This window comes from Haliotis cracherodii, unplaced genomic scaffold, assembly GCF_022045235.1.
Source record: "Haliotis cracherodii isolate W230 unplaced genomic scaffold, xgHalCrac1.p SCAF_2, whole genome shotgun sequence".
Classification (NCBI taxonomy): domain Eukaryota; kingdom Metazoa; phylum Mollusca; class Gastropoda; order Lepetellida; family Haliotidae; genus Haliotis; species Haliotis cracherodii.
In genome coordinates this window covers 70931020-70946864 of record NW_027266275.1, presented here as the reverse complement: position 1 = coordinate 70946864, position 15845 = coordinate 70931020, and the positions used below count along the sequence as shown (strand labels likewise).

The following is a 15845-nucleotide window of genomic DNA, read 5'->3' as shown; positions in this document are numbered from 1 at the left end:
CCCGGGGAATTGCGTTAGATCAGTGCCCCTTTAAACATAGAAGAGAGCGACCCAGTCGTCCGAGGTCCCGGAAATTGATGTGCAGAGTTGCGTCCCTTAGGCGTAACAGCTTCGCCCTGATATTGTTTCTGTTTTTCTCGACGTTTCCTGTGTAAACGTCCGAGACCTGCATCACAACGGGCTATCTTTCCACATAAAGCTGACGCGCTGTGACATGTCTGAAATGCGGTTTAAAGAGACGTTAGCTAACCCACAAAGCCTACTCACACACTAAAGTGTCAACATCTGCCAGTTAAGTTAACATTGAGTTTCCAGGACTACGTCGACTGCATTGCCCCGGATTTATACAATACTCCTCCCGCAAAATACTCAATATTACATAAATTGAAACAGGCCATATTGAGTGGTAGGCTTGTAAAAGCAACTCTGTAGAAATTATATTCGAATAGCTGTTCATTCATAGCCATGCCATGAACACAACTCTAAAACTGGAAATGAGTGTGGTCAACGACGAAGGCGGCTATGACGGTTGACAGTTGACCAGCGATTCGTAACTGTACTCACAAGAGAGGGCGTTTGATTACATGCTCTGTGTAAGCTACCAGTCGTTAATCGAAGAAGGCCGCTGAAGCAGCGCGCTTATTGACAACACACACAGGAACAGCTTGCAGAACACATTGATCGCCCAAAACATAGTGTTCGTAAACTAAGGCCAACATTTCGTTTCAGTATCTCGGCGAGAGGAAAGAGTAATGTTTTCTCAATTCGCAGGTTTGTTTGAACTGCTATTTATTTATGTAGATTTTAGTCTATTTGGGTTTCGTTTGAACCAAATGGTCACGAGGATGTAGAGGAACAGACCTTTCAACGTCTGTGCGGGGTTGTCGTCGCAAGCAAGCCTACACAACGTAGTCTTAGTACGTGGTTATGTTGTATTTATAGATGAACTGTTTATTGTACATCGTAATTCATCTGCAATATATCAGTATATCTTATTACATATCTACAACGATATGTCAGTGTAGCTACATGCACAAATCTACTATAATATACCAGTATGGCTAAATCATGAGCATATCTACAGAAATATATCGATCTAACTGCCTGTACACATCTACTATAATATACCAGTATGGCTAAATCATGAGCATATCTACAGAAATATATCGATCTAACTGCCTGTACACATCTACTATAATACATGTCTATATACGTGTACATATCCACTACAATATATAAGTACAGCTACATTCACACATCTAGTACAATATATAAGTATGGCTGTGAGTATATACCTATTACAATATATAAGCACAACTACATTCACATATCTAGTACAATATCTAAGTATGGCTATGTGTATATATCTCCTACAATATATAAGTACAGCTACATTCACATATCCAGTACAATATATAAGTATGGCTATGTGTATATATCTACTACAATATATAAGTACAGCTACATTCACATATCCAGTACAATATATAAGTATGGCTATGTGTATATATCTACTACAATATATAAGTACAGCTACATTCACATATCTAGTACAATATATACGTATGGCTATGTGTATATATCTCCTACAATATATAAGTACAGCTACATTCACATATCTAGTACAATATATAAGTATGGCTATGTGTATATATCTACTACAATATATAAGTACAGCTACATTCACATATCTAGTACAATATATAAGTATGGCTTTGTGTATATATCTACTACAATACATAAGTATAGTTACATTCATACATGCACTTCAATATATAAGTATAGCAACATCACACACCTCAACAGCATATATACAGCTACTATAATACATAAGTATAGCTAGATGCACACATGTATTACAATACATAAGTATATCTACGTTCACATACCTACTACAGTATCAGTCTATCTAGACATACCTATCAACTACAGCATATAGTGGGGTAAACATGACATTATCTATTACATCTGTGAGTTGCTGATCTGTTATCCACACGTTGACATGTTGCCACTGATGTTCTTCCAGTGCCTATCTGCAGGTGTATCGGCAGGTGTATCTGCAGGACGAGACACCGGAACCGAGTGTTCCTGATGTTTGTGACGGTGTATGGCCTGGTGTCACTCTACTGGTACCTTGTCCACCGCCTTTCTCCAGTCCCAAGCATCCATGACGACAACACAGGACACCAGCGCAAGGTGCACGTCCTAGGGAATGGACATGGCCGCCATGGAGAGGGTGAGGGAATCCAAATGAACCACGTTACCTCCAGGAAGATCCATCCGCTCCAACACCCCGCTGCTGAACAAATACCGGGACTGTTCAACTTCTCCATATTGAAGGAAGATGAAGAGAGGCATCCTCTTATCAATCTGCATCAGTATCAGTTCACCTTGAACTCTGACCTCTGTCTGAGAGGTCACGTGTATCTCTTAACCATTGTTCATTCGGCCTTAGATCATTACAAGTTTCGACGTCGAATCCGAGAAACCTTTGGAAGCATTCGTAAAGCGGGGAATAAAACTGTCGTTCTTGTGTTCTCTGTCGGAGTGTCCGATAATGCAACACTCCAAAAGAATATTTCCAGAGAAGCTAACGAATTTAAAGACATAATCCAAGGCAATTTCATTGATGTTTATAGAAATCTTAGCATCAAACACATAATGGGTTATCACTGGATGCTGAATCATTGTCCGCACGCAGCCTTTGTACTGAAGATGGATGATGATATGTTTATGAACCCATATGTAGTTGTCAACTATCTCACTCATCTGAGGGACCAGACTAACCAGATTCTCTGCGCCATTGGTCACAGGTATGTCCCATGGAGGGATCCTTCAGTGAAATGGTACGTCTCAAAAGCCCAGTATCCGTTTACAATATGGCCCGATTTTTGTCGAGGACTTGGTTATATTGTATCCAAAGACGTCTTGTTCAAGCTTTACCATGGCTCCTCGTTGACTCGCTTTGTTCCCATGGATGATGTGTATGTCACAGGGATTGTAAGATCCAATATAGGCCTGAACGCCACAGATTATGGGACTCTCAAATACGATTGCACGAGAGGGGTCCAGGTGTCCAAATTCCTCAGTGCTGGAGTGATGTACACATTTGATTCCTGTATGAAGATTGTGTTTAAGAATTTGACAGGGATGACAATGTATACCAATGGTAGTTATCATTTGTCTATGGAGGACAAAAGTATTTTTATTTCATAACTATACTGATGAATTCGTGTCTTGAATCTTGTCCAGTTCACTTGGTTTCAGTGTCGCTGATAATTCGGCATTAATATTATTCTCACAATTAATGTATTCCCTAATACATAATAGATATCCCCTGGGGAGATATTGGAGCTTTCCTATTGTCAACGATAGTTGACCTACAAGAGATATAGACTCGACGATCATGTTTATCTTTCATCGAAATGTTTTTCATAGACTTGTAAATTTGGTTTTGATAGATAATATATTTCAGAACTACTGAATACATAACACGTCAGACCCAGAGAATAACTAGTCTCGATAATCCTACAAACTAGATTCCACTGGACATAAAAGGCAAAATAGCTGCGAAATATAATATGGATGGAGAACTGAATATAGTGATGAGACAAGGGCCCACTTGCACAAAGCGATCTTAGCGCTAAGATAATCGTAACTGCCATACTTTAACATAGGCTTACAATAGTCTTAGCGCTGTGGTCGCTTTGTGCAAGTGGGCCCAGGTTTTCGTGAAAAGGGTAAGCATGTTCTGCTCTACCGGTAACACCTGCCACTCAAACAATTTGCATTAGAAAGTTTGTGTTTGTTGCCTGACTCAGCTCCTATGATTAAATAAAAGAAACCATGGCGTCCTTTGTATGTAAACGTAAGGAATCCATATCCATTGTTTGTTTGTTTGTCTGTTGTTTAACGCCACACTGAGCAATATTCCAGCTATGTGACGGCGGTCTGTAAATAATCGAGTCTAGACTAGATAATCCAGTGATTGATATCACGAGCATCGATCTATGCAATTGGGATACGATGACATGCATCAACGAGTCAGCGAGTCTGACCACCTGAAGACTTCTAGCCTGGATCTTCACAGGTTGAATCCATATGAAAGCCTACAGTTAGTGATCATATATTGGGTTTAACGCTGCTTTTATGAAAAAGGATGTGGGTGGTGGGTGGTGGGTGGTGGGGGTGGTCGTCTGTGGCCCAGTCGTCTAAGAAGCCGCAATTCGCAGTATACTGTGTCTGAGCGGGGTATTCATGTTAAACTGTGGCATGGTATCTCAGTAGGCTATAAATCGACATCAGTCCGGACTAGTACAAGCAGCCATACAAACACGTGCAAGCACGTCGCTATATAAGTGCAATAATCTTGGACGCAACGTTAAGCCTCATTTAATGTAACTTATACCGGAAAGCCTACGGACCACAATATTGAAATAATTATATTGAATTTGACGATCAACGATATAAATTGAAAAGATCATTCTGGATCTTTTTTCCATCTACAATATGTGAAATACAGGAAAATACCGCAAACAAACACTGCCAAAACTACATCAGTCCCTGGTATTTGTTATTGCAGTTAAATCCACATGATGTCACATGTTGGTTCCTGTGCAATCCATATAATAATAACTCGGCGACAGACAACAGAACACGCTAGCATCAGTTGTATAACTGACAATCGATCATCTCCACACACGCATTCTATAACAGTCTACACTTACAACTCATAACAACACAAGTACTTCCGGAATGAGAGTTATCTCCCTTACACCAGTACTCCCTCTCAGATCACACCCTATGATACATGCATTCAAGACATTCATTCATTTCCAACACAAGTACATGTTAAATAAGATAATATGTACATTCAGTAGAATTTCTATAAGTTCCATCAGCAGATGCAATCTGTAGCATTTACTTATACATTTAAGATATATTTACAAACTTTACGACCCGGTGGTGCGGAAAATCCGCGGTTCGATCCCTGGCCGCGTCATACCAAAAGACGTTAAAAGATGGTACTTGTTGTTATCCTGTCTGGCACTTGGCATAAAGATGCTGAAACAAGGGCTGGTCGTCTCGTGTCTGAGTGGGGTATTCATATTAAACTGCGGCATCGTATCTCAGTGGGCTAGAACTATAATTCCCCCTCACTATTCCGTATACGGAATTACGTGAGATGTGCGCATGCCTTGAACCGTCAGTTCGTTTGTGCTAGCCGTTTGTCTTTAAACGAAGTTTCTACACGCACCAAGAATATTTGAAGAATTTCTAAAAAACACAAAGTTTTGTGTTTCTGTTACACCCGAACGTTGTTGGGTCACTGGTGATTACGGACATATGCTCAGATTGAGTGTTGAACAGAGTGTTATTTTGACCTTGACGACCGATGGTCGTGGTCAGGCTAAAGGCCAAAGTTCAAAATGGCGATGCCATTGACATCCCTACCCGGAGGCACCTCGGATGGTACTCTGCAAATATTATCTGACGAAGGTGCAGGTAAAACGCCTCGGGACAACATATTTGCTGTTGTCAACAGTATCACACACAACACTCGCGCAGACGAGTTCTGTGGCGAAAAGAATGGGAATGGTCAGCCTGCTGACGTCACACTAGAACAAAGGAATTGTGCCATGGCTTCCACATCGCAACATTGTGTGGGACAGGAGTGGGCTAATGCGCCACCGATGGGAATGGAAGCACTCATAGGGTCAATGTTGGCAACTCAACAAACACAGTCTGCGACCAAACAAACTATCCAGTGACAAACACAAGTTCAATGCTCATGGTAGCAAGGGAAGCAGATTCTCACCATACCAGTCTCAAAGACAGCACTATTCAACTGGATACAACCGGCGCGGAGGAAAGATAATTGCTCCCACGTCAACGATCACCCAGGTGAGCATGGTGAACTTTGACATGTTTGACTTGGTCAATACACCTGACAATTTCTCAGCAGGTAAAACTAGACTTTGTAAGGAAAAATGGCAAAAATGGAAATTAGACTATTTTTGAACAGCTTACAAATGTGTTTGGAATTCCCATTCGGGACCTCTTTGCATCTAGACTTAACAAACAGCTAAATCGTTATGTGTCCTGGTTCCCAGTTCCATATGTAGAGGCAGTGGATGCTTTCACACTTTCTTGGGGAGACATTTATGATTATGTTTTTTGCCCTTTCAGTGTGATAGGCAGAGCACTTCAGAGGATAAAAACGGAACAGGCAGACATTCTGATGGTGGTTCCGTTATGGAGAACTCAATTTTGGTTCAGCCACGGACGTATATACAAGGGTTCAGCTCTTCTACCGCACGAAGACGTGCTGGTGCAGATACAAGTTTCTATATACGTCTTTGGTTCAGCAGACTTCTCGAGCTCTCAGCAGACTGTCCGAGATTGTCGCCAAGATCAAGAGCCCTGTTAACCTTAGCCAACAACCCACAGGCAGTTCATCCTCTACACGCCAAAATGAGGTTAGCAGCATTCAAGCTATCAGGCAAAACTTGGAAAGTGAGGGAGTATCGAAACCAGTTGCGGACATTTTGTTGTCGTCATGGCGCGATACAACCAACAGGCAGTATGGAACATATTTCAGCAAATGGTTGTCGTTTTGCTCTACGCGGAACGTTGATTCCATGTCACCATCTTTAAACAGTTGTCTAAATTACCTTGCTGATTTATATCAGCAAGGTCTGAGTTATTCAGCCATTAATAGTGCAAGATCAGCTTTGTCATCTGTGGTAAATATTGGTGATATTCCAGTTTGACAACATCCCAGAGTTGTGAGGTTTATGAAAGGTATATTTAATTTGAGACCCTCTTTGCCAAGGTATAATGTGACATGGGATGTTGATATTGTGCTGCAACATCTACAACACCTGGGAATATCACCTGACCTGAAGTTAACAACTTTCAGACTTGTGACGCTACTGTTATTGCTCAGTGGTCAGCGATTACAATCACTGCATCTAGTAGATATTAGAAATATAGATATAAGTTAGAATTCTGTTAAAATCAGGTTCGGTGATTTGCTTAAACAGTCAAGGCCTCAATATCACCAAGGAGAACTGACATTGGCTGGTTTTACACACCCAGCCTTGTGTGTAGTAAGGACTAGGACTCAATATTTAGAGCTGACCAATGACATTAGAAGTGAAGAGACAGCTTTGTTTATTTCAGTGCAACAAATCCACAAGAGGGTGAGCAAAAGTACAATTGCTCGGTGGTTTAAGACAGTTTTGAAAAATGCAGGAATAAACATGGACATTTTTAAACGCCACAGTGTTCGCTCAGCTTCAACAAGTGCAGTGCTCAAGCAGAAGGTTCCTCTGCAAACAATTCTGAACACTGCAGGCTGAAAAAGAGACTGTGTGTTTAGGCGGTTTTATGAGAAACCGATTGGTCAAGCGACATTGTTCATTGAAACTATTTTAAGTTCAGTTGGAAACGATAGTTACGCCATCTGATATTGGATGCATTCCTTCATGTTTTGTCTTAACATGTGGTTATAATGCTTTTGTACTTCTAAGTAATATATGACAGTTTTGGTATTCCTTGTTTTGAGTTTTTGTTATCATGATATGTTGTACATTCATGATATCATAGTGAGGCGAAAATGTGTTTCTTTCTCTAAAAATCTCACGTGATTCCGTATACGGAATAGTGAGGTGGAATTACACAGTTAAACAAGACTTACCTGTAAGTTGAAGTTTGACTTTAATTTCACCGAGCTATGACGTAGGGATTACGTGCCCGCCACACCCACCCAGGTTTAATTATACGAAACACATTTTCAATCTAAAGACTGACGGTTCAGCGCATGCGCAATCTCACGTAATCCCTACGTCATAGAAATATGTTGGAGGCCAAGTCGGGGTATTAGTGAGCCTTGTCTTGTTATAGTTGACTTATCTATTATTATTGAAGGCAGTTCTTAGTCATACACAAGACAGTCAGCCATCAACCGTGACCAGGGAACCTGTCTGCCTAGCGTTTGGGACTTATTGCTTTGATCTTTGTCGGTGCCTATCATCTACCTGGCTTCCATTTGCTGTTCCTATTCTTTGACCTATCCGTGATAATTACCCCCGGTGTTGCAGGCTCAAATAAATCTCCAGCCTCAGACAACTCAAGAGTCATTTGCGCCCAGGCTCAGATGACATCCCTTAGGCCCAAATCCGTAGGCCCATTCGTAGGCTTAAATGACACCCCCATAGATGGAACCCATATTTTTGTGAATGCCTTCTACCCTGTGAGAGAATATTTTGAGGTCACGTGACTTCAATAAACATGTTCTCACAACCTCTACAGTGCATGGATGGGTTATATTTATGTATTATTTTCATAAATGGACATGTGTGGAAATGGGAAATATATGAAAACATTACTCGTTCATATATAATTTGTAATAAAAGGTTTATAGGAGGTAGGTGTAGAGCCCAGGATTTTTCACTTCCACGTCACTATGGGGCCCTTAGCATCGAATCTATTTATAACCTGTGTGAAAGCGAGGCTTGGTTTTCATCTATAAGCAGTAACATAGGCTGAGCTCGCACACTGCGGAGTAGTTTGTGCCTCATATCAAAGAATTGGATATAGAATAGGCAGAGTAGTTTCAGCCTTATATCAACGAATTGGATACAGAATAGGCGGAATAGTTTGAGCCTCATATCAAAGAATTGGATACAGTATAGGCGGAGTAGTTTGAGCGTCATATAAAAAAACTGGATATAGAATAGGCGGAGTAGTTTCAGCCTTATATCAAAGAATTGGATATAGAATAGGCGGAATAGTTTGAGCCTCATATCAAAGAATTGGATACAGTATAGGCGGAGTAGTTTGAGCGTCATATAAAAAAACTGGATATAGAATAGGCGGAGTAGTTTCAGCCTTATATCAAAGAATTGGATATAGAATAGGCGGAGTAGTTTGAGCCTATTGGATGAACGACACAGGGAGTATTCTGATAATAAATTGTAGGTTAAGGAAAGTATATTTTTAGAGAAGCACCTGGATTTTTACCAAGTAAAGTTAAACATAAAACTGTAATAAAATAACTTGAACTAAAACATCTGACACACAATAATGGGGATTGTTCTTAACCTGACATTTCAGAATAGAAAATGAGGAAGCGTCAAGGGGAGTCACTTAGGCCCAGTAGGGGAGTAGGCTGAGCCTAGAGGGAGTGTTTTGAGCCTGGCTAGGGAAGTCATTTGAACCTAGTCTGCATATGACTCTAGAGTCAAATTTAGGGGGAGTCGTTTTAGCCTAGCTAGGGAAGTCATTTGAACCTAGTCTGCATATGACTCTAGAGTCAAATTTAAGGGGAGTCGTTTTCGCCTAGCTAGGGAAGTCATTTGAACCTAGTCCGCATATGACTCTAGAGTCAAATTTAGGGGGAGTCGTTTTAGCCTAGCTAGGGAAGTCATTTGAACCTAGTCTGCATATGACTCTAGAGTCAAATTTAGGGGGAGTCGTTTTAGCCTAGCTAGGGAAGTCATTTGAACCTAGTCCGCATATGACTCTAGAGTCAAATTTAGGGGGAGTCGTTTTAGCCTAGCTAGGGAAGTCATTTGAACCTAGTCCGCATATGACTCTAGAGTCAAATTTAGGGGGAGTCGTTTTAGCCTAGCTAGGGGAGTCATTTGAACCTAGTCTGCATATGACTCTAGAGTCAAATTTAGGGGGAGTCGTTTTAGCCTAGCTAGGGAAGTCATTTGAACCTAGTCCGCATATGACTCTAGAGTCAAATTTAGGGGGAGTCGTTTTAGCCTAGCTAGGGGAGTCATTTGAACCTAGTCCGCATATGACTCTAGAGTCAAATTTAGGGGGAGTCGTTTTAGCCTAGCTAGGGGAGTCATTTGAACCTAGTCTGCATATGACTCTAGAGTCAAATTTAGGGGGAGTCGTTTTAGCCTGGCTAGGGAAGTCATTTGAACCTAGTCCGCATATGACTCTAGAGTCAAATTTAAGGGGAGTCGTTTTAGCCTAGCTAGGGGAGTCATTTGAACCTAGTCCGCATATGACTCTAGAGTCAAATTTAGGGGGAGTCGTTTTAGCCTAGCTAGGGAAGTCATTTGAACCTAGTCTGCATATGACTCTAGAGTCAAATTTAGGGGGAGTCGTTTTAGCCTAGCTAGGGAAGTCATTTGAACCTAGTCTGCATATGACTCTAGAGTCAAATTTAGGGGGAGTCGTTTTAGCCTAGCTAGGGAAGTCATTTGAACCTAGTCCGCATATGACTCTAGAGTCAAATTTAGGGGGAGTCGTTTTAGCCTAGCTAGGGAAGTCATTTGAACCTAGTCTGCATATGACTCTAGAGTCAAATTTAGGGGGAGTCGTTTTAGCCTAGCTAGGGAAGTCATTTGAACCTAGTCTGCATATGACTCTAGAGTCAAATTTAGGGGGAGTCGTTTTAGCCTAGCTAGGGAAGTCATTTGAACCTAGTCCGCATATGACTCTAGAGTCAAATTTAGGGGGAGTCGTTTTAGCCTAGCTAGGGGAGTCATTTGAACCTAGTCTGCATATGACTCTAGAGTCAAATTTAGGGGGAGTCGTTTTAGCCTAGCTAGGGGAGTCATTTGAGCCTAGTCCGCATATGACTCTAGAGTCAAATTTAGGGGGAGTCGTTTGAGCCTAGCTAGGGGAGTCATTTGAACCTAGTCCGCATATGACTCTAGAGTCAAATTTAGGGGGAGTCGTTTGAGCCTAGCTAGGGAAGTCATTTGAGCCTAGTCTGCATATAACTCTAGAGTCAAATTTAGGGGGAGTCGTTTTAGCCTAGCTAGGGAAGTCATTTGAACCTAGTCCGCATATGACTCTAGAGTCAAATTTAGGGGGAGTCGTTTTAGCCTAGCTAGGGAAGTCATTTGAACCTAGTCCGCATATGACTCTAGAGTCAAATTTAAGGGGAGTCGTTTTAGCCTAGCTAGGGGAGTCATTTGAACCTAGTCCGCATATGACTCTAGAGTCAAATTTAGGGGGAGTCGTTTTAGCCTAGCTAGGGAAGTCATTTGAACCTAGTCCGCATATGACTCTAGAGTCAAATTTAAGGGGAGTCGTTTTAGCCTAGCTAGGGGAGTCATTTGAACCTAGTCTGCATATGACTCTAGAGTCAAATTTAAGGGGAGTCGTTTTAGCCTAGCTAGGGGAGTCATTTGAACCTAGTCTGCATATGACTCTAGAGTCAAATTTAAGGGGAGTCGTTTTAGCCTAGCTAGGGGAGTCATTTGAACCTAGTCTGCATATGACTCTAGAGTCAAATTTAGGGGGAGTCGTTTGAGCCTAGCTAGGGGAGTCATTTGAACCTAGTCTGCATATGACTCTAGAGTCAAATTTAGGGGGAGTCGTTTTAGCCTAGCTAGGGAAGTCATTTGAACCTAGTCCGCATATGACTCTAGAGTCAAATTTAGGGGGAGTCGTTTTAGCCTAGCTAGGGGAGTCATTTGAACCTAGTCTGCATATGACTCTAGAGTCAAATTTAAGGGGAGTCGTTTTAGCCTAGCTAGGGGAGTCATTTGAACCTAGTCCGCATATGACTCTAGAGTCAAATTTAGGGGGAGTCGTTTGAGCCTAGCTAGGGGAGTCATTTGAACCTAGTCCGCATATGACTCTAGAGTCAAATTTAGGGGGAGTCGTTTGAGCCTAGCTAGGGAAGTCATTTGAGCCTAGTCTGCATATGACTCTAGAGTCAAATTTAGGGGGAGTCGTTTTAGCCTAGCTAGGGAAGTCATTTGAACCTAGTCCGCATATGACTCTAGAGTCAAATTTAGGGGGAGTCGTTTTAGCCTAGCTAGGGAAGTCATTTGAACCTAGTCCGCATATGACTCTAGAGTCAAATTTAAGGGGAGTCGTTTTAGCCTAGCTAGGGGAGTCATTTGAACCTAGTCCGCATATGACTCTAGAGTCAAATTTAGGGGGAGTCGTTTTAGCCTAGCTAGGGAAGTCATTTGAACCTAGTCCGCATATGACTCTAGAGTCAAATTTAAGGGGAGTCGTTTTAGCCTAGCTAGGGGAGTCATTTGAACCTAGTCTGCATATGACTCTAGAGTCAAATTTAAGGGGAGTCGTTTTAGCCTAGCTAGGGGAGTCATTTGAACCTAGTCTGCATATGACTCTAGAGTCAAATTTAAGGGGAGTCGTTTTAGCCTAGCTAGGGGAGTCATTTGAACCTAGTCTGCATATGACTCTAGAGTCAAATTTAGGGGGAGTCGTTTGAGCCTAGCTAGGGGAGTCATTTGAACCTAGTCCGCATATGACTCTAGAGTCAAATTTAGGGGGAGTCGTTTGAGCCTACTACACCGGCCTCCCATTTGCCCAGTTAGTGATAATTTAGTCCTGCCTTCCAATTGTCCATAACAATCAGCGCTAATTACTGTAAAGTGTTGGCTTCCAGTGTCTATTGCTAATCACCTATCAGCGCCAATTATCTTTTGACTTCCTTTGTTAAGTTTCCACCTTTTGTTAACTTATTGTTTTCGTTATTTTTACATGTACATATATATGCTCTCTGTCTCATAGCATCATATTTGAAACCACATTAGCTTACCTCTTGCTGAAAAGTGTGGCAAGGTCAGTATCAAAATACATGACAAACAAAACCCAGGTATACAAGCATTTTTTTACCAGATGTTGTTATCGACCATTACTCACGTCGAAAACAACCATCCTTGCAAAACTATCAACCGTCAGTGCTGGAGAATTGTTACTTTCGATTTTCCAACGAAATAGATTCAATTGGGCGCCTTTGCCTCAAATGAATGCACACAGCTGTGCCGAACCTCCAGGCTCTTAGATTTCTCGATTCCAAGCTTGGACCTTTTCAATATAGTATGTGTAAACTGTATGTACATGAAGGACGCAGTAACAGTGAGTGTTGATATCTTGAACAGTTTCTGAACACGAAGACATGTGGGATTCCAATTGTGGGCATGATTTTGTTTCACTTTTTAACGTCTTCCTGTGTATGTTTGAAGGGAACGTGCACTTTTATTATAAAAAATAATTACCCTTTACGAGTTTGATATGCAAAAACAAGGGCCGCGGACCCTTGAGGTCAGACCGCCCAGGGGCCGGGGCCGAGGGTCCTTGTTTTCGTATATTCAGCTCGTCAAGAGTAATCATTTGTTTTGTTATACCGAAATTCACTTCAAGTTGGGGGTCTACGTTGAAAAGTAGTGTTGTTTCGTCACGTGGTACGGATTGATAAATGGAATTTCAAGATTCTTAGTAGATGTATAAGAACAATTAGTATAAACCATCAATATATACACACACTCTAGGAAAGGTACCACATGTCATAAAATTATTTCCATGTGGATATAAAATATTTTTTATACAATTCCTTAATTATGCAGGACACAACCTTTTCCGAAATCATAAGAAATCTCAGACAAAATTGTTATGGATGAGCAACTTCTTTATTACAATTGGGCGACTTTCGGTGTAGAGTCTAACACCGTTATGAAGCAAATCGTCGCCCAATTGTAATATAGAAGTTGCTCATCAATAACAATTGTGTCTTAGTTACCATTCCAACTTCTAAATGCCACCCCAAGAAGTTATAAGAAATCTCGAAGAACTCTTTAAATGCAGTCCATTGTTCATTTCCGACAGTATCATAGTGGTGTGTCTGTGCTATCGAATATGTTTTATCAGTCCGAATTTAGATATTACTAATGTGAAACTATTTGGGTTTTTTCTTAAGCTTGAAAAGAGTGGACAAATAAATATGTAGTCCTCGAAGTTGTAACTTTTTTACTAGGCTGGGAAAACACAATGACCTAGGGCTAGGGCACATGTGTTTTTTTCAAGCAACACGCACACCCTAAAACACCAACCACATACGCCCCAATACATTTATAAATGTATACACAGATATACAAGGATATACAATCATAAGGGCCTCCGAGAGTGGAGAGCTCTGAGCCTTGGGATAGTTCTCTGAGCCAAGGCTCAAAACACTCTCGAGTGAAGTCAGCCTTGGCCCAAGTCACTCTTGAGTGATCTCATCCAAGGCCCAAGTCACTCTAGAGTGATCTCATCCAAGGCCCAAGTCACTCTAGTGTGATCTCATCCAAGGCCCAAGTCACTCTAGAGTAATCTCATCCAAGGCCCAAGTCACTCTAGTGTGATCTCATCCAAGGCCCAAGTCACTCTAGAGTGATCTCATCCGAGGCCGTGTAATAACGTGCATGAAATATCACCATAAAGAATTTCTAGATCCAGAATTGACCTCCAGCTGTTACAATAGTGTTATATGATACTGTTCTAGTGGCATTAGGATCAGGACATTCGAGAGTAATAGACGTTTTCACGTGCATTTTCACGCATCCATTTTTAAGTTTGTTGACAAATTAAATAGATCTGCATTGAGGGAACGACAGGAATGTTTTTAAACGAGTATGATATACATTTGCTCTTCTAACGTCACATGTCCGTTAGTTAATATACAGACACGAATGAAATCATCAGTCCCCTTCATTCGGGTTAATTCTGCAGATGCATCTTCATGTCCCTGTGGTTACACGGATACTTTTCTCCGAAGCTGACACGGACAGGTCCTTACTATACCACAGACATTGATCTCAACCACATGTTCATTATTCATAGATGTTCAGGCAACAAGGAACATATAGCATTGGTCAGTGCCTGAAATCTCATGTCCTTGGATGTACTCTAATAATAATAATCATCATCATCATCATAATCATAATCATAATAATCCCTCAATCGCTTATATTTACCAATCATTATGGGAGGGCGTGGTTTGATTAACGTTGAGGCCCTTCGTGGTAGAATTGAATTGTGCGCTTTTGTACACATTTATTTGTCTGAAGATTCTCTTGTGAAGCATGTCAAGACTCATGATGAAAACAGTTTCTTATACGACATGATGGGGTGGCTACATCATTTTATTACCGTCTTCGCCATGCTTGTGGTTTTGACACAGAAGTCCATCCATGGTACGACAAGGAATATGAACAGGGCGTCATTGAAAATGATAAATTCAAAATTCTGTGGAATAGGCCCGTTTACAGCCTCAGACATGTCCAGGCCAACAAACCTGACCCTGTCCTCTTTGATAAATCCAATGAAATCATTTACAGCATTACATTTTCTGTCCCTTTTGACACTAATGTGTCGGACAAGATTCAGGAAAAACGTAGCAAATACGCTTGCATCCCAAGTACCAACTTGTCCGACTCCCCATTGTTCTTGGTGGCTGAGGTTTGGTACCTCCCAATCTGTTGACTGACATTGGGAGGGTACCAAGGTACCCTTCGGACAATCTGCAGAAGGCTGCACTGTTGGGGAGGGTTCACATCCTCCGAAAGGTTCTGGTCGGGTTCGACTAGGTGGCTCTTCCTGAGGGCCCTGAGCTGATGATGAGCCTAACCAGCCTGACTATGTCAAGCTAACACAAACCCTCTTTAGTATATAAGAAGGAAAATAATGCGCCATGTTCCACTCATACGAATGCTCATGGTCCTAAATGATTACAACTATTGTCAATGGACCAGTGTCCCCTCGATTTTCATTCTCAGCTGCATGAGGCGCTAGACGGTTAGCAGTCACATAAAAATCTCAATCTTGATATTGCGAACAAATTCACTTGCCTATTGAGACACCATTTGGTTGATTCACTTGTTAGATCGGAATATGGCCCAGATGGCACAACGATGATATCTTGAGTCAAGGTTATATATATTGAACCGCAAAAGAAACGTCACCCCAAGTAACATTGCATGAAAAGTTGGCATTTAATTATCTGGGTAAATTTTGTCAAAGTTTCTAAAATTTAAAATTACCTTGTCCGGAAAAATGAAATTTTATGATAA

General features: G+C 41.3%; 1 protein-coding gene across 1 annotated transcript; it reads left to right on the top strand.

The window, feature by feature from the left end:
* The first annotated feature begins 752 nt into the window (after positions 1–752).
* Positions 753–3317, top strand: LOC139469563 (beta-1,3-galactosyltransferase 1-like). Its single transcript, XM_071251759.1, has 2 exons — positions 753–771; positions 2027–3317. The coding sequence occupies exons 1-2, from the start codon at positions 753–755 to the stop codon at positions 3214–3216; spliced, it is 1209 nt and encodes a 402-aa protein (XP_071107860.1). The 3' UTR covers positions 3217–3317.
* Positions 3318–15845: the final 12528 nt, after the last annotated feature.